Raw genomic sequence first — 22,252 nt, forward strand, 5'->3', positions numbered from 1 at the left:
CCAAGGATCAGAGGGGCTCCAAGGATGTGCCACTTAATGCCTGGCAGGGATGTCAGCCATCTTGTTCAAATAGGGCAGCGTGGTGTAAGCGGTGTGGGCGCAGCCTCAGAGTGACAGGAGCCTCTCACACACAGTGACTGTGCTGCCACTCTTCTGGGTCCAGCTCTGTTGCAAGCAGTTACGGGGCATGCAGCAGCTCTGCTAACCAGGATTCCTGTGCCCTGCGCCTGTCTCTTCTGGTGGGGAGTGAGGGCCACATGGTACCTGCTGTGCGGTGTTCGGGTCTGGATACTGCGGAGTGCAGCGCAGGTGAGTCACTCCTCGGGGTAAGAGTGGCTTAGTGAGGGGATGCAGGACTTTGGGATGAGGTGGGGAAGCTGGGAATGCAACATGGAGTCATTGGGGAGAGTCAGACTATGGGGTGTGTGGGGAAGGAAGGAGAGATATACATATTTATATTTTATATTTATATATGTGTATAGCTAAATAAATACATTCATTTATTTATTAAGTTTCTTATATAGTGCAGCAAATCCCATTGCACTTTAATATATACAGTATATATAATGTGAGGGGGCCCCAGAGATATCGGCCCCAAGATTTCTGTTGCCGGCCCTGATTGTGATCACAATTTTTCTGCTCTTGAAAAAATGCAGCAGCACAGAGTATATCAGGAGACAGCATAACTCCGGAATTGCTGGAGCACTGTACACAAACATTGGTACACATATGCCTTCCAATCTGGGAACAAACACTGTGGCGGTCAGACACCCCTAGGGGTGGGACAGCAGCACAGAGTATTCCAGGAGACAGCATATCTCCGGAATGCCTGGACCAATTTACAACAAACTTTGTACACATATGACTTACAAGCTGGGAACAAACACTGTGGGGGTAAGACACCCCTAGCACCCCTAGGGGTGAGGCAGCAGCACAGAGTTTTTCAGCAGACAGCATTTCTCCGGAATGCCTGGACCAATTTACACCAAACTTGCTACACATATGACTTACACTCTGGGAACAAACACTGTGGGGGTAACACACCACTAGCACCCCTAGGGGTGGGCCAGCAGCAATCGATAATTTCACAGGGGCACTGACATCATGTGAGGAGGGGAATGGAGGCAGCAGGAAGCCACAGACTGAGAGTGTATAGTGGGAAGAGCAGGTTCCCTTGGGGGACCAAAAAGGGGTCCGGCCACTACACAAAGTGCGTCAGGGAAGCAAGATATGCCTTTATACTAGATCTCCAACCAATGTAAATTAACAAACCACTATCATTCTAATGCACCATCAGCTATCTGCAATGTTATTTATACTGTGTGTTTAATATTTAAATTTATTTTTGTAAACAGACATTCTTAAAATCCCGGGCAACGCTGGTACTCCAGCTAGTGGAAAATATATAAAAAAGCAACTACTGTATATACTGCTTACCCTCATTATTCTCATTTTCTGCATGGATGAATATGTTCAATACAGTGACACATTAAACGTGCAGGAGATATAAGACAATACAGGTAACTTAGGGGGTCATTCCGACCTGATTGTAGCTATGCTAAATTTAGCACAGCTACGATCACTTACACTGAAATGCGGGGGGACGCCCAGCACAGGGCTAGTCTGCCCCGCATGTCAGGCCGGCCACCACCCCCACACAAGTACAAAAGCATCGCTCAGCGGCGATACTTTTGTACTTGAAGAGTAGCTCCCGGCCAGCACAGCTCCTGCGGCTGGCCGGGAGTTACTCGTCACTTCCCTGGGATCGGAGCGGATGCATGTGACGTCATGCAGCCGCTGTGGTCCGCCCCCCCCCCCTGCACGGTCCAGCCACACCTGCTTTGGCTGTACTGCGCCCACAAATAGGCGGCCAAACGCCGCCGTGCCACCCCCTCTCGCCCAGCGACCGCCTCTGCCTGTCAATCAGGCAGAGGCGATCGTTAGGCAACGACAGCCGTCGGCTGTCAGCCATGCGCCGGCGCGCAGCTCTGACCTGATTCCTGAGCTACAAAGAACTGCAGCGAGCGATCAGGTCAAAATGACCCTTTAGATAGTACAGTGAAAGCGGTGTATTGTGACGAAACTCATCTATTTTTATGCAAATAAATTGTGTTTTATAGTGTAGCACATGGATTAGCAGACCAAGATGGCATGTCTGTGGTTGTCAGTCCATCAAATTCTTTATCTATCCAGACGAACACTATTGAGCAAACGCATTAACAAAAAAGTACTGGGTTGCACATGTTTGTAACAATACATTTATATGTAGACAAAAATACTGTTAATGCTAAAAAGCAATAGTATATTGTAGGTAGCTGTAATAAATACACTTAGGCTGTGATAGAAAGACAGACAATAAGACATACATAATAACAGGTTACCACGTAATGTCAAGTGTATACCAAATGCAACAACATACATGGCTTGGTATTCATGTGGGGTGTAGTATGGTATGCCGGCGGCCGGGCTCCCGGCGACCAGCATACCGGCGCCAGGATCCTGACCGCCGGCATACCGACATCGTGGCAAGCGCAAATTAGCCCCAACTCGATCGCCACGCTGCGGGCACGGTGGCACGCTATGCGCGACACGCTATTTATTCTCCCTCCAGGGGGGTCGTGGACCCCCAAGAGGGAGAAAAAGTGTTGGAATGCCGGCTGTCGGGATTCCGGCGCCGGTATACTGTGCGCCGGGATCCCGACAGCCGGCAAACTGAAGACCACCCTTCATGTGATGTAAATGCATTAAAGAGAGTAAAGTGGATCGTACAGTGAAGAGTCAGTATGGACATTACAGAGGAGACAAACTGAGATCCTGTAAGCAGGGGTGGAATAGTGGGCTCCATAGTGACATATGGGTAAGGGCCCAACAGTGTCATCCTCTCGCCCTGAGCTCTGCACTTTGCTTCTTAATGTACTTAGGCATAAGATCGTAAACACAGTAACTGGATAACCGTAATCCTGAGTTTCAGTAATTATGTAGCATATTCCGGAGGTGCAATGACTGGAATGAATTACAGGCTTCTGTAATATATTAGAAATATTAGGATTTAAGCAATGATGATGATGATGATTGTGAGGGTGAGCTATGACAGGTAAAATCACACATGTCTACTATAATGCACCTTCTTCACCATTTGCAGCTCATTGCCATATACCCTTCCTCACTATGTATTTGCCATATGAAATGACCAGATGTGCTCAGATTCCTCTGTCTTCTGGTGGTAACACTAAAGGGGGGTACTGACAGGACAGATGTGTGCTGAGCGATCTTAACACAGACCGCTCAGCACACATCCCTCCCCCTGCTCAGCACAGAGCGATTTGCTGAGGGAGGGGCGGCGACGACGGGGGGCGCTCACTTCACACAGCGCTGAAGTGAGTGAGCCGCTAGATTGAGCCTGCATGCAGGCTCAATCTAGCACTGGCGATATCGCTATTGCTGGGGAGCATACACACGTCCGATTGCTTAGATTTTTTAACACGGATCTCTCCGTGTGTACCCCCCCTTACTTCTGACATTCCAAGCCAACTTGTTCAGCTTATAATTGTGTGTGTTTGTTAGAACTGGATCATTGAAGAATAAATAAATATGCTCATGAAGGTATCTTAGTTAGTTAGACCCGGTCCTTCCTTGTATATACACTTTCATCTGTTGGAGATTCCTCACACTAAGATGAGGACCCTCCTCCAAAATGGAACATATAATAGCGTAATACAGTTTTATTCCAATAAATACATAATAGGAAAGAATTGTAAACATGAACAGAGACATCCACAAATGGCTGAAAGGGGTTCCTACCAGATAATGGCGTATACTGTCTGCGCATAACACTTCAGTAGCAGAGGATGATGGAAAACACCCAGGCATCATTCCCGCTCTCTGAATTTCCTCACCAGTCCAGGACCAATCCACACCATTGTGGTCAGATAAACAGACAAAGCCTTACTGACTTCAGATAGTAGAAGAAAGTTTGTCCTCCCGATGAGTTCTCCTTACATCACTCTCCCAAAACTCTGTTTACACAGTGGTGGAAACTTCCTAAGGTCCCGATTTGATTTGATCTGTAATTTACTAAACACGGCAGAGTTCTACCAATTCGTATTCACTTACACGGCTAACAACACAAATCCGAATAAATACACCATCAACCAAACATGGTTGGTTTTTCACATGGACCATATACAACACAGTAATTTACCAAGAATTCGTATTCTACAATCTCTGCTGCAAAAGCATGGATCTCGAACAGAAATAGAACTTTCAAATAGACCTGCTTTTGGCTGGTTTGGAGAATCTCACTGGTCCGTGCATGCTTCTCTGTGTAAAAGTGAGTGAAATAGTAAAAAAAAAATTGTTTGGAGTTCCCCCTCCCAAGCATAACCAGCCCGGGCTCTTTGAGCCGGTCCTGGTTGTTAAAATACCGGGGAAAAATTGCATAGAGGTTCCCAGTATTTATATAACTAGCACCGGGCTCTTGGATCGGTCTTGGTTCCAAATATATGGGGGACAAAAGATGTAGGGATCCCCCATATTTTTTAAACCAGCCCTGGGCTTCCATAGCCAGGGAGATAATGCCACAGCCGGGAGACACATTTATGTAGGTCCCTGCGGCCGTGGCATTACCCCCCCTCCCCCAACTAGTCACCCCTGGCTGGGGTTCCCTGGAGGAGTGGGGACCCCCCGATAAAGGGGTCCCCCGATCCAGGCACCCAAGGGCCAGGGATAAAGCCTGAGACTGTCCCTGACATCCGTGGGCTGTGGATGGCAGGCTGATAGCCCATGTGTAAAATAAATATTTAATATTGTCTTTTGCCTGTGGAACTACAGGTCCCAGTAAGCCTCCTCCGCATGCTGGTACTTGGAGAACCACAAGTACCAGCATGCGGGGCATTTAAGGGCCCGATGGTACCTGTAGTTCCACCTGTAAAATACATACTACATTAAAGACCGTACACACACACACCGTGAAAGTACAACTCTAATTACACATACATGCACACTCGCACATACTTACCTGGTGTCCCACGGAGCCCCTCGGTCCCCTTGTCAACGTAGTATCCATTAGGGTACCTGTAAAAAAAATATATACTCGCCTAAAGTCCGGTGTAGATAGGTCCTCTTCTTTCCATGTAGGCATCCACAGGGTTAAAAAAAAAAATCAACTCTTGTGGGTGACCTCAATTAACCTTGCGGTCTACCGCAGACTGCAAAGTTCCCACTATTGACTATAATGGACTTTAATGCCCCGCATGCTCGTACTTGTGGTTCTTCAAGTACCAGCATGTGGAGGATGCTTGCTGGGACTTGTAGTTCCACAGGTAAAAGACAATATTAAATCCTTATTTTACACATGTGCTATCAGCCTGCCATCCAAAGCCCACGGATGGCAGGGACAGCCCCGGGCTTCATCCCTGGCCTTTGGGTGCCTGGAAGGGAGGACCCCTTTATTGGGGGTCCGCACTCCCCCAGGGAACCCCTTCCAGGGGTGACTAGTTTGGGGGGGGTAATTACTTGGCCGCAGAGACCTACATAAATGTGTCCCCCCGCCTGTGGCATTATCTCCCTGGCTAGTGGAGCTTGGTGCTGGTTTCAAAAATACGGGGGACCCCTACGTCTTTTGTCCCCTGTATTTTTGGAATCCGGACTGGTCCTAGAGCTCGTGCTGGTTGTTTAAATACTGGGGAGCCCCTACGCAATTTGCCCCCTGTATTTTAACAACCAAGACCAGCTCAAAGAGCCGGGGCTGGTTATGCTTAGAAGGGGGGGACCTCACGCAATTTTTTTTTTGGAATTTTAACTATTTAACCATTAAAATACTGTACACAATGAATCCCTGCACGAATCTCACTGATCTGGCTGGGCTTCATTGTGTTATGTCCGGCAGTGTTTTACTAATCTCTCCCGTAAAACACTGCCTGAAAATACGAAGGACATTGACGAACTCTATTTGAAAAAACACAATAGTTTAGTAAATTACTGTGTTTTTCCCCCAAAAAAGTTGCAATCTCAAACGGCTGATGTCAGCCGAGATTGATCTCGGCTGAAATCGTCTGCAACACTAATAATAGTAAATTTACCATCGTGTGCCTATTTTATAGGTGCCTTATAACTGACCAAGATCATAAAGATCAAAATGTGTCGGAAAGCTATGTCTGTTTCTAGGATGCTTCAAAAAAGAGTGCAGATATTTTTAATACCTATGGTAAAACATCTTGCATTAGTGGGTTTATAGTGAAACTTATTGGTCATCCTTGCAGCATGCTTGCCTACGCTTCCTCTTTCTGCAGGAGACTCCGTGAAATAGAAGCAATCTCCCTGACTCCCTGAATAGTCTAGCAATCTCCCTGATTGCACCTTAACCCCATTGTGCAGCTGTTACATTCTTGGGGGGGGAAAATAAATCACAGATACATACATTCAAATGGGATCATCAGTGCCATTTCCCAGCATTGGTTATAAGACACAATGATCCCTATGGCTACATGCATTTTAAATAAAGTTTCTCATGGCCACTTACAGTATATGGAACCTCTTGTAAAGCACAATACATGAACAAATTCTGCAAAATATAAGAGTCTTTTCTTCAACAAGTAGATCTTACTAACTTTGGGGCTCATTTATATTTGGATGTAAGTAATTTTTATGACACTCCTATCAGATGTAGCAGTACACGTCCGCACTGATAGATGTTACTTTCACATAAGTCATACCATCCAACATTTTACACAGAAGAATCGGTACAAATTAGGAAAGGGGGCATGGTCACTGGTCACGCCCCTATTCCTATACTTTCAATGGAAGTTTGGAGAGCCAAAAATCAGTACAGACCATAAAAAAACGGTACTGTACCTGGCAAAAAGGTACAGTCGGAGGGTATGAGAAGTCAGTTGTATGACATGCGTCTCAGATGAAGCAGTACACATTCACAATCTCCCTGGAATGCTTTTTAAAAAGTCAACAAGATGTATACCAGACAAAATGCAAACCACAACTACGAGCGCTGCGTCATTCTGCTAAACAGACAAGCTTTTATTTGCTAGTTACAAACAGTTTTGCAGTGGTGGTAATAAGTGTCGACAACAATTCTCTTTCTGTTATAAAGGGGTTATTCGCTAGAAAGCAATTTAAAACATTCTAGTGAAACCCCCATTCATGGTCAAATGTCATGAAGTAAGACTGATTCCTTGTATAAAATTACCAGACAATGCTCACACAAACCAGAGAGCATCCATCTGAGACAAGTGTAATAGACAGAACATATATTGTTTAATAAATGAACAGCTTTACATTTTAATGGGGTCTTTGATAATCCTACATTACATTTTGACTGTCCTGTGTCAGTACTGACACACAGCATATTATGTTTTAATCTCATCCACATATTTCCTGTTTATATTCCAGACACAAGTACAAACAGAGAAGGAAGCCGGGCAGAGCAGCAAACAGGAGACATCGCTATTGGTAGTATACATTCAGGGCCGGTTCTGGGGCTCTGTGCGCCCCGGGCGGCAATAGGGAGCGTGGCTTCGTACAGGGGGCGTGGTCATTTACGCCCCCTGTACAGACTGAAATGATGTGCGGTGCGCGATGACATCATCGTGCACCGCACAGCAAAGGTCCTCTCCACGAAGGGAAACTAGATGCGTAGCGGTGCGGTGCGGTCCGCGATGACGTCATCGCGCACCGCACAGTAAAGGACCTGTCCACTAAGGGAAACTAGACGCGTTCGCGTCTAGTTTCCCTTCACAGCGGCAGCGGGGGGCAGCGGGGGATCTTGCCCTGGTGCGGCGCCCTGCGCCCTGCGGGAGGCAGCGCCCCGGGCAAAAGTCCTGCTTGCCCGTGGCAAGATCCGCTACTGTGTACATTACTGAGCAATGCACATTTCTAGAAGCAGCTTCCTTACTTTAGAGTTGCTATAAAACTGCTTTGTCAAAGTTCATGATAAAAAAAAAATCTACTTTGCTTAAAAGAAATAGACAAAGGGTCAGAATTTATTAAATTGTGCAACACCATCAGGAAGCAACATATTTCCCTTGCCAGCAGTGCCAGAACACTTACTGGAACAGTAACCGTTACATAGTATAAGGGTCCTTATTTGCATCAGGCACAGTTGCCAAAGACAAGCTCTTAGCAGCTAGGCAATTCATTATGCCTATTAAATCTCAGCATATATTTACATAAGTTTTAGCTTTCAACTATATTCTGCTATGTCAGCTATTATAGCATAGTCAGCGTGTCTGTATTCCTATAAAAATAACATTTTCCAAAATAAATGAAAAATTTATATTGAAATCATAAGCCACTTAGAAAGTGCCTCCTCACCACTATTGTTTTGACACATAAATGAGTGACCATACAGTTTACATTGACCATACATACAATGTAGAGTGACCATGCATACAGTGACACAGTTTTGCTGTCAGAGAATGCTGAAGCTATGTCAGAGCATGCTGGGATGTGTAGTTTCTCAACAGCTGGAAGGCCGCAGTTTGGACATGCCTGGTGTAGAGTGACCATATGCATAGTATAGCGTGACCATACGTACAGTGTAGAGTGACCATACGTACAGTGTAGAGTGACCATATGCATAGTATAGCGTGACCATACGTACAGTGTAGAGTGACCATACGTACAGTGTAGAGTGACCATATGCATAGTATAGCGTGACCATACGTACAGTGTAGAGTGACCATACGTACAGTGTAGAGTGACCATACGTACAGTGTAGCGTGACTATAGTGTATTTCTTCTAGTTCATGTCTCCACCACCAGCTGTACCATCTCTGCACATAATTTTTATAACTCAGGGCAACTTACCCACCTGTTTTCACATTCAAAGTATTAGCAGTAATTTGATGTTTGGTGGAGCATGCAGCCCAGACAATGTTCATCTATGAGTCAGGAAAAGTGCTGCCAATGGACAAGTGATTTTATTTGTGCCACCACTTCCACAATGTACAGCACTGTGTGTTTGGCATCTTATGCTGTAAATAAAGGTCATTAATAATGGTTAACAAAGCCTGCTTATTTCTACTATAATTTTATATCAAGAAGTTCAGGGCTGTGAATATTGTTGCTACCTGATTGTTACGTTTCTGCCATAACTGGTAAAAACAGGAATTGGTGACAATATTTCTCTTACGTCCTAGAGGATGCTGGGGACTCCGTAAGGACCATGGGGTATAGACGGGCTCCGCAGGAGATATGGACACTATAAAGCACTTTAGATGGGTGTGCACTGGCTCCTCCCTCTATGCCCCTCCTCCAGACCTCAGTTAGATCCTGCGCCCAGAGGAGACTGGGTGCATTACAGGGGAGCTCTCCTGAGTTTCTCTGAAAAAGAATTTTGTTAGGTTTTTTATTTTCAGGGAGCACTGCTGGCAACAGGCTCCCTGCATCATGGGACTGAGGGGAGAGAAGCAGACCTACTTAAATGATAGGCTCTGCTTCTTATCCTACTGGACACCATTTTCTCCAGAGGGTCGGAACGCAGGTCTCACCCTCGCCGTTCGTCCCGGAGCCGCGCCGCCGTCCTCCTCACAGAGCCAGAAGATAGAAGCCGGGTGAGTATTAGAAGAAAGAAGACTTCACAGGCGGCAGAAGACTTCAGATCTTCTCTGAGGTAACGCGCAGCGGTAACGCTACGCGCCATTGCTCCCACACACAACGGGCACTGATGGGTGCAGGGCGCAGGGGGGGGGGCAGGGGGGGGGGGCGCCATGGGCAGCAATATTAAACATCTAGGGACTGGCTATATATATTATAGGCTGCGGAGGCAGTATATATAATAATCCCCCGCCAGTATTGGGAAAATTGAGCGGGACCAAAGCCCGCCGCTGAGGGGGGCGGAGCTTGATCCTCCAGCACTAACCAGCGCCATTTTCTCCACAGCACACTGCAGAGAAGCTGGCTCCCCGGACTCTCCCCTGCTGAACACGGTGACAGAGGGCAAAAAAGGGGGGGGCACTTTTAATTTGGCGCAGTGAGTGTATAGATATATGTTTATATAAAAGCGCTGTTTATCTGGGAAGTTTGTTTCCAGTGTTAGTTGGAAACAAACGTTGTGTGCTGGCATACTCTCTCTCTGTCTCTCCAAGGGGCCTTATTGGGGTACTGTCTCCATATAGATATATCCCTGAGTGTGTGGGGCTGTCGGTACGCGTGTGTCGGCATGTCTGAAGCGCAAGGCTCGTCTAAGGAGGAGGTGGAGCAGATGATTGTGGTGTCTCCGTCGGCAACGCCGACACCTGATTGGTTGGACATGTGGAATGTTTTAAATGCTAATGTGGCTTTATTACATAAGAGATTAGACATAGCAGAGTCCAGGGATAATACAGGGAGTCAATCAATGGCTTTGACGGTGTCACAGGGCCCTTCAGGGTCTCAAAAACGTCCCCTATCCCAAATAGCAGACACTGATACCGACACGGATTCTGACTCCAGTGTCGACTACGATGATGCGAGGTTACACCCAAGGGTGGCCAAAAGTATTCATTATATGATTATTGCAATAAAAGATGTTTTGCATATCACGGATGACCCCTCTGTCCCTGACAAGAGGGTACACATGTTTAAGGAAAAGAAACCTGAGGTAACCTTTCCCCCATCTCATGAGCTGAACGAGTTATTTGAAAAGGCTTGGGAAACTCCAGACAAGAAACTGCAGATTCACAAAAGAATTCTTATGGCGTATCCTTTCCCTGCGCAGGACAGGTTACGGTGGGAATCCTCACCCAGGGTGGACAAGGCGTTAACGCGCTTGTCCAAAAAGGTGGCGCTACTGTCTCCGGACACGGCAGCCCTCAAGGATCCTGCTGATCGCAGACAGGAAACTACCTTAAAATCAATTTATACACATACGGGGGCCTTGCTCAGACCGGCAATAGCGTCGGCTTGGGTTTGTAGCGCTGTAGCAGCTTGGACTGATACCTTATCAGCTGACATTGATACCCTAGATAGGGATACAATTTTATTGACCTTAGGTCACATTAAAGACGCAGTCTTATATATGAGAGACGCTAAGAGAGACGTTGGTCTGCTATGTTCGAGAGCCAACGCCATGGCGATTTTGGCTAGGCGAGCCCTGTGGACCCGCCAATGGACGGGTGATGCCGACTCAAAGAAACATATGGAAGTTTTACCTTACAAAGGTGAGGATTTATTTGGGGAAGGTCTCGCAGACCTGGTTTCCACAGCTACCGCGGGTAAATCTACCTTTTTACCTTATGTTTCTCCACAGCAAAAGAAAACGACGCAATATCAGATGCAGTCCTTTCGGTCGCATAAGTCCAGAAGAGGTCGGGGCTCTTCCTTCCTCGCCAGAGGTAAGGGTAGAGGGAAAAAACTGCCGGCTACGGCTAGTTCCCAGGAGCAGAAGTCCTCCCCGGCTTCTACTAAATCCACCGCATGACGCTGCGGCTCCACTGAGGGAGTCCGCGCCGGTGGGGGCACGTCTTCGACTCTTCAGCCGTGTCTGGGTGCAGTCAGACGTGGATCCTTGGGCAATGGAAATTGTATCCCAGGGTTACAAACTGGAATTCGAAGACGTGCCTCCTCGCCGATTTTTCAAATCGGCTTTACCAGCTTCTCCCCCAGAAAGGGAGATAGTATTAGCTGCAATTCAAAAACTGTGTCAACAACAAGTGGTTGTCGAGGTTCCCCTAGTTCAACAGGGGAAGGGGTACTATTCAACCCTATTTGTGGTCCCAAAACTGGATGGCTCGGTCAGACCCATTCTAAATTTAAAATCCCTAAACCTGTACTTAAAAAAGTTCAACTTCAAGATAGAATCGCTCAGGGCGGTTATCTCCAGCTTGGAAGGGGGGGATTTTATGGTGTCACTAGACATAAAGAATGCATACCTTCATGTCCCCATATATCCCCCTCATCGGGCGTACCTGAGATTCGCTGTACAGGACTGTCATTACCAATTTCAACGTTGCCGTTTGGGCTTTCCACGGCCCCGAGGATTTTCACCAAGGTAATGGCCGAAATGATGGTGCTCCTGCGCCGGCAGGGAGTCACAATTATCCCGTACTTAGACGATCTCCTGATAAAAGCGAGTTCGAGAGATCAGTTGCTGAAAAGCGTGTCGCTCTCCCTGAGAGTGCTGCAGCAACATGGCTGGATTCTAAATCTACCAAAGTCACAGTTGGTTCCAACGACTCGGCTATCTTTCTTAGGCATGATTCTGGACACGGAACAAAAGAGGGGTTTTCTCCCAATGGAAAAAGCCCAGGAACTCCAGAACATGGTAAGAGACCTGTTAAAACTGAAGAGTGTCAGTCCATCAATGCACTCGAGTACTGGGGAAAATGGTGGCGACCTACGAGGCCATCCCCTTCGGCAGGTTTCATGCGAGGACGTTTCAGTGGGACCTTCTGGACAAGTGGTCCGGGTCCCATCTTCAAATTCATCAGAAAATAAGCCTGTCCCCCAGGGCCAGGGTGTCTCTCCTGTGGTGGCTGCAGCGTGCTCACCTTCTAGAGGGTCGCAGGTTCGGCATTCAAGACTGGGTTCTGTTGACCACAGACGCGAGCCTCCGAGGATGGTGAGCAGTCACACAAGGAAGAAACTTTCAGGGGATATGGTCAAGCCAGGAGGCTTGTCTACACATCAACGTACTGGAATTGAGGGCCATATACAACAGCCTACGTCAAGCGGAGAATCTTCTTCGCGACCTACCGGTTCTGATTCAATCAGACAACGTCACAGCCGTGGCTCATGTAAACCGCCAAGGCAGAACAAGGAGCAGAGTGGCAATGGCAGAAGCCACCAGGATTCTGCGCTGGGCGGAAAATCACATAAGCTCTTTGGCAGCAGTCTTCATTCCGGGAGTGGACAACTGGGAAGCAGACTTCCTCAGCAGACACGATCTCCATCCAGGAGAGTGGGGACTTCATCAAGAAGTTTTTGCAGAGATAACAGGTCGTTGGGGACTTCCTCAAATAGACATGATGGCGTCACACCTCAACAAGAAGCTTCGGAGGTATTGTGCCAGGTCAAGGGACCCTCAGGCAGTAGCAGTGGACGCCCTGGTGACACCGTGGGTGTTTCAGTCGGTCTATGTGTTCCCTCCTCTTCCACTCATCTCAAAGATATTGAAAATCATAAGACGAAAAAGAGTGCAGACAATTCTCATTGTTCCAGATTGGCCTCGAAGGGCCTGGTATTCAGATCTTCAGGAAATGCTCACAGAAGATCTGTGGTCTCTTCCTCTCAGAGAGGACCTGTTGCAACAGGGGCCCTGCGTGTTCCAAGACTTACCGCGGTTACGTTTGACGGCATGGCGGTTGAACACCGAATCCTAGCTGGGAAAGGCATTCCGGAAGAAGTCATCCCTACTCTGATAACGGCTAGGAAGGAGGTGACGGCGAAACATTATCACCGTATCTGGAGAAAGTATGTATCTTGGTGTGAATCTAAGAATGCTCCTACGGAAGATTTCCATCTGGGCCGTTTTCTCCACTTTCTGCAGACAGGAGTGGATATGGGCCTTAAATTAGGCTCCATTAAGGTACAGATTTCGGCCCTATCAATTTTCTTTCAGAAATAATTGGCTTCTTTCCCAGAAGTCCAGACTTTTGTAAAGGGAGTGCTGCACATACAGCCTCCTTTTGTGCCCCCAGTGGCACCATGGGACCTTAACGTGGTGTTACAGTTCCTAAAATCTCACTGGTTTGAGCCCCTTCAAACAGTGGAATTAAAATTTCTCACTTGGAAGGTGGTAATGTTGTTGGCCTTGGCATCTGCAAGGCGGGTGTCTGAATTGGCGGCTTTGTCTCACAAAAGCCCCTATCTGATTTTCCAGGTGGATAGAGCAGAGTTGAGGACTCGTCCTCAATTTTTGCCTAAGGTGGTTTCATCGTTTCATATGAACCAACCTATTGTGGTGTCGGTGGCTACGAGTGACTTGGAGGATTCCAAGTCCCTGGATGTAGTCAGGGCCTTAAGAATTTACGTAGCCAGGACGGCTTGGGTTAGGAAAACAGAGGCACTGTTTGTCCTGTATGCAGCCAACAAGGTTGGCGCTCCTGCTTCTAAGCAGACTATTGCTCGCTGGATATGTAACACGATTCAGCAGGCTCATTCTACGGCTGGATTGCCGTTACCAAATTCGGTAAAGGCCCATCCACTAGGAAGGTGGGCTCTTCTTGGGCGGCTGCCCGAGGGGTCTCAGCATTACAGCTTTGATACCCTGGCTGATGAGGACCTCATGTTTGCTCAATCGGTGCTGCAGAGTCATCCGCACTCTCCCGCCCGGTCTGGAGCTTTGGTATAATCCCCATGGTCCTTACGGAGTCCCCAGCATCCTCTAGGACGTAAGACAAAATAAGATTTTAAACCTACTGGTAAATCTTTTTCTCTTATGTCCTAGAGGATGCTGGGGACTCCGTAAGGACCATGGGGGTATAGACGGGCTCCACAGGAGAAAGGGCACCTAAAAATAACTTTTACTATGGGTGTGCACTGGCTCCACCCTCTATGCCCCTCCTCCAGACCTCAGTTAGATCTTGTGCCCAGAGGAGAATGGGTGCACTGCAGAGAGCTCTCCAGATTTCTCTGACGTCCTAGTGGATGCTGGGAACTCCGTAAGGACCATGGGGAGTAGACGGCTTCGCAGGAGACTGGGCACATCTAAAGAAAGAATTAGGACTATCTGGTGTGCACTGGCTCCTCCCCCTATGACCCTCCTCCAAGCCTCAGTTAGATTTCTGTGCCCGGCTGAGCTGGATGCACACTAGGGGCTCTCCTGAGCTCCTAGAAAGAAAGTATAATTTAGGTTTCTTATTTTACAGTGAGACCTGCTGGCAACAGGCTCACTGCACCGAGGGACTAAGGGGAGAAGAAGCGAACCTACCTAAGTGGTGGTAGCTTGGGCTTCTTAGGCTACTGGACACCATTAGCTCCAGAGGGATCGCACACAGGACCCGACCTCGTCGTCCGTTCCCGGAGCCGCGCCGCCGTCCCCCTTACAGAGCCAGAAGCAAGAAGGTCCGGAAAATCGGCGGCTGAAGACTTCTGTCTTCTCCAAGGTAGCGCACAGCACTGCAGCTGTGCGCCATTGCTCCTCATGCACACCACACACTGCGGTCACTGATGGGTGCAGGGCGCTGGGGGGGGCGCCCTGAGCAGCAATAAATAACACCTTGGCTGGCAAACTGACACCATATATAGCCCCAGAGGCTATATAGGTGTATATTAACCCCTGCCAGAAATCTTAAAATTGCGGGAGAAAGCCCGCCGAAAAAGGGGCGGAGCCATCTCCCTCAGCACACTGGCGCCATTTTCCCTCACAGCTCCGCTGGAAGGATCGCTCCCTGGCTCTCCCCTGCAGTCCTGCACTACAGAAAGGGTAAAAAAGAGAGGGGGGGGGGCACAAATTTAGGCGCAGTTTAATATATATGCAGCTATAAGGGGAAAACACACTTTATAGGTGATATCCCTGTGGTATATAGCGCTCTGGTGTGTGCTGGCATACTCTCCCTCTGTCTCCCCAAAAGGCTTTGTGGGGTCCTGTCCTCTGTCAGAGCATTCCCTGTGTGTGTGCTGTGTGTCGGTACCGCTGTGTCGACATGTATGATGAGGAAAATGATGTGGAGGCAGAGCAAATGCCTGTAAGTGTGTTGTCACCCCCTGAAGGGTCGACACCTGTATGGATGGACTTATGGAAGGAATTACGTGACAGTGTCAGCTCCTTACATAAAAGGTTTGACGACATAGGACAGCCGGCTACTCAGCTTGTGACTGTTCCAGCGTCTCAAATGTCATCAGGGGCTTTAAAACGCCCGCTACCTCAGATGGCAGACACAGATGTCGACACGGATACCGACTCCAGTGTCGACGACGATGAGACTAATGTACCCTCCAATAGGTCCACCCGTTACATGATTGAGGCAATGAAAAATGTATTACACATTTCTGATAGTACCCCAGGTACCACAAAAAAGGGTATTATGTTCGGTGAGAAAAAACTCCCAGTAGTTTTTCCTGCATCTGAGGAATTAAATGAGGTGTGTGCGGAAGCCTGGACTTCCCCCGATAAGAAATTGATCATTTCTAAACGGTTATTGGCAGCGTACCCTTTCCCGCCAGAGGATAGGTCACGTTGGGAAACATCCCCTAGGGTAGATAAAGCGCTTACACGTTTATCAAAACAGGTGGCACTACCGTCTCCGGATACGGCCGCCCTAAAGGATCCTGCCGATAGAAAGCAGGAAGCTACCCTAAAAGCTATATATACACACACGGGCATTATATTGCGACCAGCGATTGCATCAGCATGGATGTGCAGTGCTGCTGCTGCGTGGTCAGATTCCCTGTTGGATAATATTGATACCCTGGATAGGGACAATATTTTGCTGACAGTAGAGCATATAAAAGACGCTGTCTTATACATGCGTGATGCACAGAGGGATATTTGCCGGCTGGCATCAAGAATAAGTGCAATGTCCATTGCCGCCAGAAGGGGGTTATGGACTCGGCAGTGGTCAGGTGATGCCGATTCAAAAAGGCACATGGAAGTTTTGCCTTATAAGGGGGTGGTACTGTTTGGGGATGGTCTTTCAGACCTCGTTTCCACAGCTACGGCTGGGAAATCGACTTTTTTGCCACAAGCTACCCCACAGCAAAAGAAAGCACCGTATTATCAAGTACAGTCCTTTCGGCCCCAAAAACACAAGAGGGCTCGAGGCGCGTCCTTTCTGCCGAGAGGCAAAGGTAGAGGGAAAAAGCTGCAGCATACAGCCAGTTCCCAAGAGCAAAAGTCCTCCCCCGCGTCCGGTAAGTCCACAGCATGACGCTGGGGCTTCACAGGCGGACCCGGGTACGGTGGGGGCCCATCTCAGAAATTTCAGCACACAGTGGGCTCTCTCACAGGTGGATCCCTGGGCCCTTCAAGTAGTATCTCAGGGGTACAGGCTGGAATTCGAGACATCCCCCCCCCCCCCCGCCGTTTTCTAAAATCTGCCTTACCAGCAACTCCCTCTGCCAGGGAGGCAGTGTTGGTGGCTATCCAAAAACTGTATTCACAGCAAGTGATTGTCAAGGTACCCCTCCTTCAGCAAGGAAAGGGTTACTATTCCACAATGTTTGTGGTACCGAAACCGGACGGTTCGGTGAGACCCATCTTAAATTTAAAAGCCTTGAACACTTATATCAAAAGGTTCAAGTTCAAGATGGAATCGCTCAGGGCGGTTATTGCGAGCCTGGACGAGGGGGATTACATGGTCTCCCTGGACATCAAGGATGCGTACCTACATGTCCCCATTTACCCCCCTCACCAGGAGTACCTCAGATTTGTGGTACAGGACTGTCACTATCAGTTCCAGACGCTGCCGTTTGGGTTATCCACGGCACTGAGGGTCTTTACCAAGGTAATGGCCGAAATGATGATACTCCTTCGCAAGAAGGGAGTTTTAATTATCCCGTACTTGGACGATCTCCTGATAAAGGCAAGGTCCAAAGAACAGTTGGTAGTGGGGGTAGCACTTTTTCGGGAAGTGCTACAACAGCACGGCTGGATTCTCAATATTCCAAAGTCACAGCTGGTCCCGACGACACGGCTTCTGTTCCTGGGAATGATTCTGGACACAGACCAGAAAAAAGTGTTTCTTCCAGTGGAAAAAGCCGAGGAGTTGTCATCTCTAGTCAGAGACCTCCTAAAACCGGGACAGGTGTCGGTACATCAATGCACACGAGTCCTGGGAAAAATGGTAGCTTCGTACGAAGCGATTCCATTCGGAAGGTTCCACGCAAGGACTTTCCAGTGGGACCTGTTGGACAAATGGTCCGGGTCCCATCTCCAGATGCAACAGCGGATAACCCTGTCAGCAAGGACCAGGGTGTCGCTGCTGTGGTGGCTGCAGAGGGCTCATCTACTAGAGGGCCGCAGATTCGGAATACAGGACTGGGTCCTGGTGACCACGGATGCCAGCCTTCGGGGCTGGGGGGCAGTCACACAGGGAAGAAATTTCCAAGGACTGTGGTCAGATCAGGAGATTTCGCTTCACATAAATATTCTGGAGCTAAGGGCCATCTACAATGCCCTAAGCCAAGCAAGGCCCCTGCTTCAGAACCAGTCGGTACTGATCCAATCAGACAACATCACGGCGGTCGCCCATGTAAACAGACAGGGCGGCACAAGAAGCAGGAGGGCAATGGCAGAAGCCACAAGGATTCTCCGATGGGCGGAAAATCATGTGTTAGCACTGACAGCAGTGTTCATTCCGGGAGTGGACAACTGGGAAGCAGACTTCCTCAGCAGGCACGACCTCCACCTGGGAGAATGGGGACTTCATCCAGAAGTCTTCCAAATGCTGGTATACCGGTGGGAAAGACCACAGGTGGACATGATGGCGTCCCGCCTCAACAAAAAGCTAAAAGATATTGCGCCAGGTCAAGGGACCCTCAGGCGATCGCTGTGGACGCTCTAGTAACACCGTGGGTGTACCAGTCGGTTTATGTGTTTCCTCCTCTGCCTCTCATTCCCAAGGTACTGAGAATAATACGAAAGCAAGGAGTGAAAACTATACTCGTGGTTCCGGATTGGCCAAGAAGAGCTTGGTACCCGGAACTTCAAGAGATGCTTTCAGAGGACCCTTGGCCTCTGCCGCTCAGACAGGACCTGCTGCAGCAGGGGCCCTGTCTGTTCCAAGACTTACCGCGGCTGCGTTTGACGGCATGGCGGTTGAACACCGGATCCTGAAGGAAAAGGGTATTCCGGAGGAAGTCATTCCTACCCTGATCAAAGCCAGGAAGGATGTCACCGCAAACCATTATCACCGCATTTGGCGAAAATATGTTGCTTGGTGTGAGGCCAGGAAGGCCCCAACAGAGGAATTTCAACTGGGTCGATTCCTGCATTTCCTGCAAACAGGGGTGACGTTGGGCCTCAAATTGGGGTCCATTAAGGTCCAGATTTCGGCCCTGTCGATTTTATTCCAGAAAGAACTGGCTTCCCTGCCTGAAGTTCAGACTTTTGTCAAGGGAGTTCTGCATATTCAGCCTCCTTTTGTGCCCCCAGTGGCACCTTGGGATCTCAATGTGGTTTTGGAGTTCCTGAAATCACATTGGTTTGAACCACTTAAGACTGTGGATTTGAAATATCTCACGTGGAAAGTGGTCATGCTGTTGGCCCTGGCTTCGGCCAGGCGTGTGTCAGAATTGGCGGCTTTGTCCTATAAAAGCCCTTATCTGATTTTCCATATGGATAGGGCAGAATTGAGGACTCGTCCTCAGTTTCTCCCGAAGGTGGTATCAGCGTTTCACTTCAACCAGCCTATTGTGGTGCCTGCGGCTACTGGGAACTTGGAGGATTCCAAGTTACTGGACGTAGTCAGGGCCCTGAAAATGTATGTTTCCAGGACGGCTGGAGTCAGGAAAACTGACTCGCTGTTTATCCTGTATGCACCCAACAAACTGGGTGCTCCTGCTTCTAGGCAGACTATTGCGCGCTGGATTTGTAGCACTATTCAGCTGGCGCATTCTGCGGTAGGACTACCGCAGCCTAAATCTGTAAAAGCCCATTCCACAAGGAAGGTGGGCTCATCTTGGGCGGCTGCCCGAGGGGTCTCGGCTTTACAACTTTGCCGAGCTGCTACTTGGTCAGGGGCAAACACGTTTGCAAAATTCTACAAATTTGATACCCTGGCTGAGGAGGACCTGGAGTTCTCTCATTCGGTGTTGCAGAGTTGTCCGCACTCTCCCGCCCGTTTGGGAGCTTTGGTATAATCCCCATGGTCCTTACGGAGTTCCCAGCATCCACTAGGACGTCAGAGAAAATAAGAATTTACTCACCGGTAATTCTATTTCTCGTAGTCCGTAGTGGATGCTGGGCGCCCATCCCAAGTGCGGATTGTTTGCAATACTTGTAAATAGTTATTGTTACACAAATCGGGTTATTATTGCGAGCCATCTGTTCAGAGGCTCCTTTTGTTATCATACTGTTAACCGGGGTTCCTATCACGAGTTATACGGTGTGATTGGTGTGGCTGGTATGAGTCTTACCCGGGATTCAAAATCCTTCCTTATTGTGTCAGCTCTTCCGGGCACAGTGTCCTAACTGAGGCTTGGAGGAGGGTCATAGGGGGAGGAGCCAGTGCACACCCGATAGTCCTAATTCTTTCTTTAGATGTGCCCAGTCTCCTGCGGAGCCGTCTATTCCCCATGGTCCTTACGGAGTTCCCAGCATCCACTACGGACTACGAGAAATAGAATAACCGGTGAGTAAATTCTTATTTTTTCTGTTGAAAAATAATTTGGTTAGGTTTTTTATTTTCAGGGAGTCCTGTTGGCAACAGGCTCCCTGCATCGTGGGACTGAGGGGAGAGAAGCAGGGCTGGCTTAACGGTTGGGCTCTGTTTCTGAAGCTACTGGACACCATTAGCTCCAGAGGGAGTCGGAACACAGGTCTCACCTGGGGTTCGTCCCGGAGCTGCGCCGCCGTCCTCCTCACAGATGCCGAAGATAGAAGCCGGGTGAGTATGAGAAGGCAGAAGACATCATAGGCGGCAGAAGACATCAGATCTTCATGAGGTAAGGCACGCACCGGTAAGCTGCGCGCCATTGCTCCCATTCCCACACACAGAGCAGCACTGAAGGGTGCAGGGCGCAGGGGGGGGGGCGCCCTGGGCAGCAATAAACTTCACATTTGGGCACTGACCAGGTAGATTAGGCTGCTGGGCAGTAATTCTACGATCCCCCGCCATTTTCTATAAAAAAATCAGAGACCGAAGCCCGCCGTCGGGTGGGCGGAGCTTGATCCCCAGCACTAACCAGCGCCATTTTCACCACAGAAGCTGCATGAGGAAAACGCTGGCTCCCTGGTCTCTCCCCTGCTGAACATTCAGGCTGGAAAAAAGAGGAGGGGGGCATTTTGAGCGCAGTGAGTGGGAATCTGGTCATTTTATATATAAAAGCGCTATCTGGTCATATTTTTCCAGTGTTATTAAACGCTGGGTGTGTGCTGGCATACTCTCTCTCTGTCTCTCCTAAGGGCCTGGTTGGGGTTTTGTCCCCTTATAGGTTAATCCCTATGTGTGTGGGGTGTCGGTACATGGTGTCGACATGTCTGAAGCGGAAGGCTTTTCCAAGGAGGAGGTGGAGCAAATGAGTGGTGTGTCCCCGTCCGTTGTGCCGACTTAGGAATGGATGGACATGTGGCATATGTTGAATGCAAGTGTGGCATCCTTACATAAGAGGCTTGAAAAGGCTGAATTAGGGGGGACATCAGGTGGTCAATCCTCGGATTGGACCGACTCACAGGGCTCGTCGGGGTCTCAAAAGCGTCCCTTAACACAAGACACTACTACCGACACGGACTCTGATTCCAGTGTCGACTATGACGAAGTGAAATTGCACCCTAGGGTGACAAAAAGCATTCAGTGTATGATTGTGGCAATAAGGGATGTGTTGCATATTGCGGATGAACCCTCGGTCCCCGACACAAGGGTGCACATGTTTAAGGGAAAGAAACAGATTATAAATTTTCCCACATCTCATGAACTAAATGATTTCTTTGAAAAAACTTGGGAGACTCCGGATAAGAGACCGCAGATACCCAAAAGAATTTATATGGCATACCCCTTCCCTAAACAGGACAGGGAGCGTTGGGAGTCACCTCCCACTGTGGACAAGGCCCTGACGCGATTGTCCAAGAAAGTGACGCTACCGTCTCCTGACACAGCTGCCCTTAGGGACCCTGCAGATCGCAGGCAAGAGACTACCTTAAAGTGTATTTATTCTCATACTTGAGCAGTCCTTAGACCGACAATTGCGTCGGCATGGGTGTGTAGCGCGATTTCAGCTTGGACAGATGAGCTGACAGCTGATTTTGATAAGATGGATAAGGATAATATATTCTTAACTCTAGCCCATATTAAAGACGCAGTCTTATTTATGAGGGATGCTCAAAGGGACATTGGTTTGCTGGCTTCTAGGGCCAATGCCATGTCTACCTCTGCGAGAAGATCCTTATGGACTCGCCAATGGACGGGTGATGCAGATTCCAAAAAACATATGGAAGTTCTACCCTATAAGGGAGATGTATTGTTTGGGGATGGGCTGACGGACCTGGTTTCCACAGCTACAGCAGGTAAATCAAACTTTTTACCATTTATTCCCCAACAGCAAAAGAAAGTACCACCCTATCAGATGCAGTCCTTTCGGTCGCACAAGCCCAGAAGAGGTCGGGGATCCTCCTTCCTCGCCAGAGGTAAGGACAGAGGCAAAAGAGCACCTGCTTCGGCAG

At 48.6% G+C, this 22,252-nt stretch overlaps 1 protein-coding gene across 19 annotated transcripts in view; it reads left to right on the plus strand.

Annotated features, from left to right (window-relative positions):
- The window catches only part of CCDC7 (coiled-coil domain containing 7), a 502,159-nt gene that overhangs the window by 208,050 nt on the left and 271,857 nt on the right, over positions 1-22,252 (plus strand). For 17 of the 19 annotated variants that reach the window (XM_063922082.1, XM_063922092.1, XM_063922099.1 and 14 more), the window contains one exon: positions 7,405-7,464. The exons of the other annotated variants lie outside the window; for them this stretch is intronic. In XM_063922082.1, the coding sequence (XP_063778152.1) occupies positions 7,405-7,464 (60 nt within the window). The remainder of the gene's footprint in view (positions 1-7,404; positions 7,465-22,252) is intronic. 19 annotated transcript variants of the gene reach the window in all.

Source organism: Pseudophryne corroboree, chromosome 5, assembly GCF_028390025.1.
Source record: "Pseudophryne corroboree isolate aPseCor3 chromosome 5, aPseCor3.hap2, whole genome shotgun sequence".
Taxonomy (NCBI): domain Eukaryota; kingdom Metazoa; phylum Chordata; class Amphibia; order Anura; family Myobatrachidae; genus Pseudophryne; species Pseudophryne corroboree.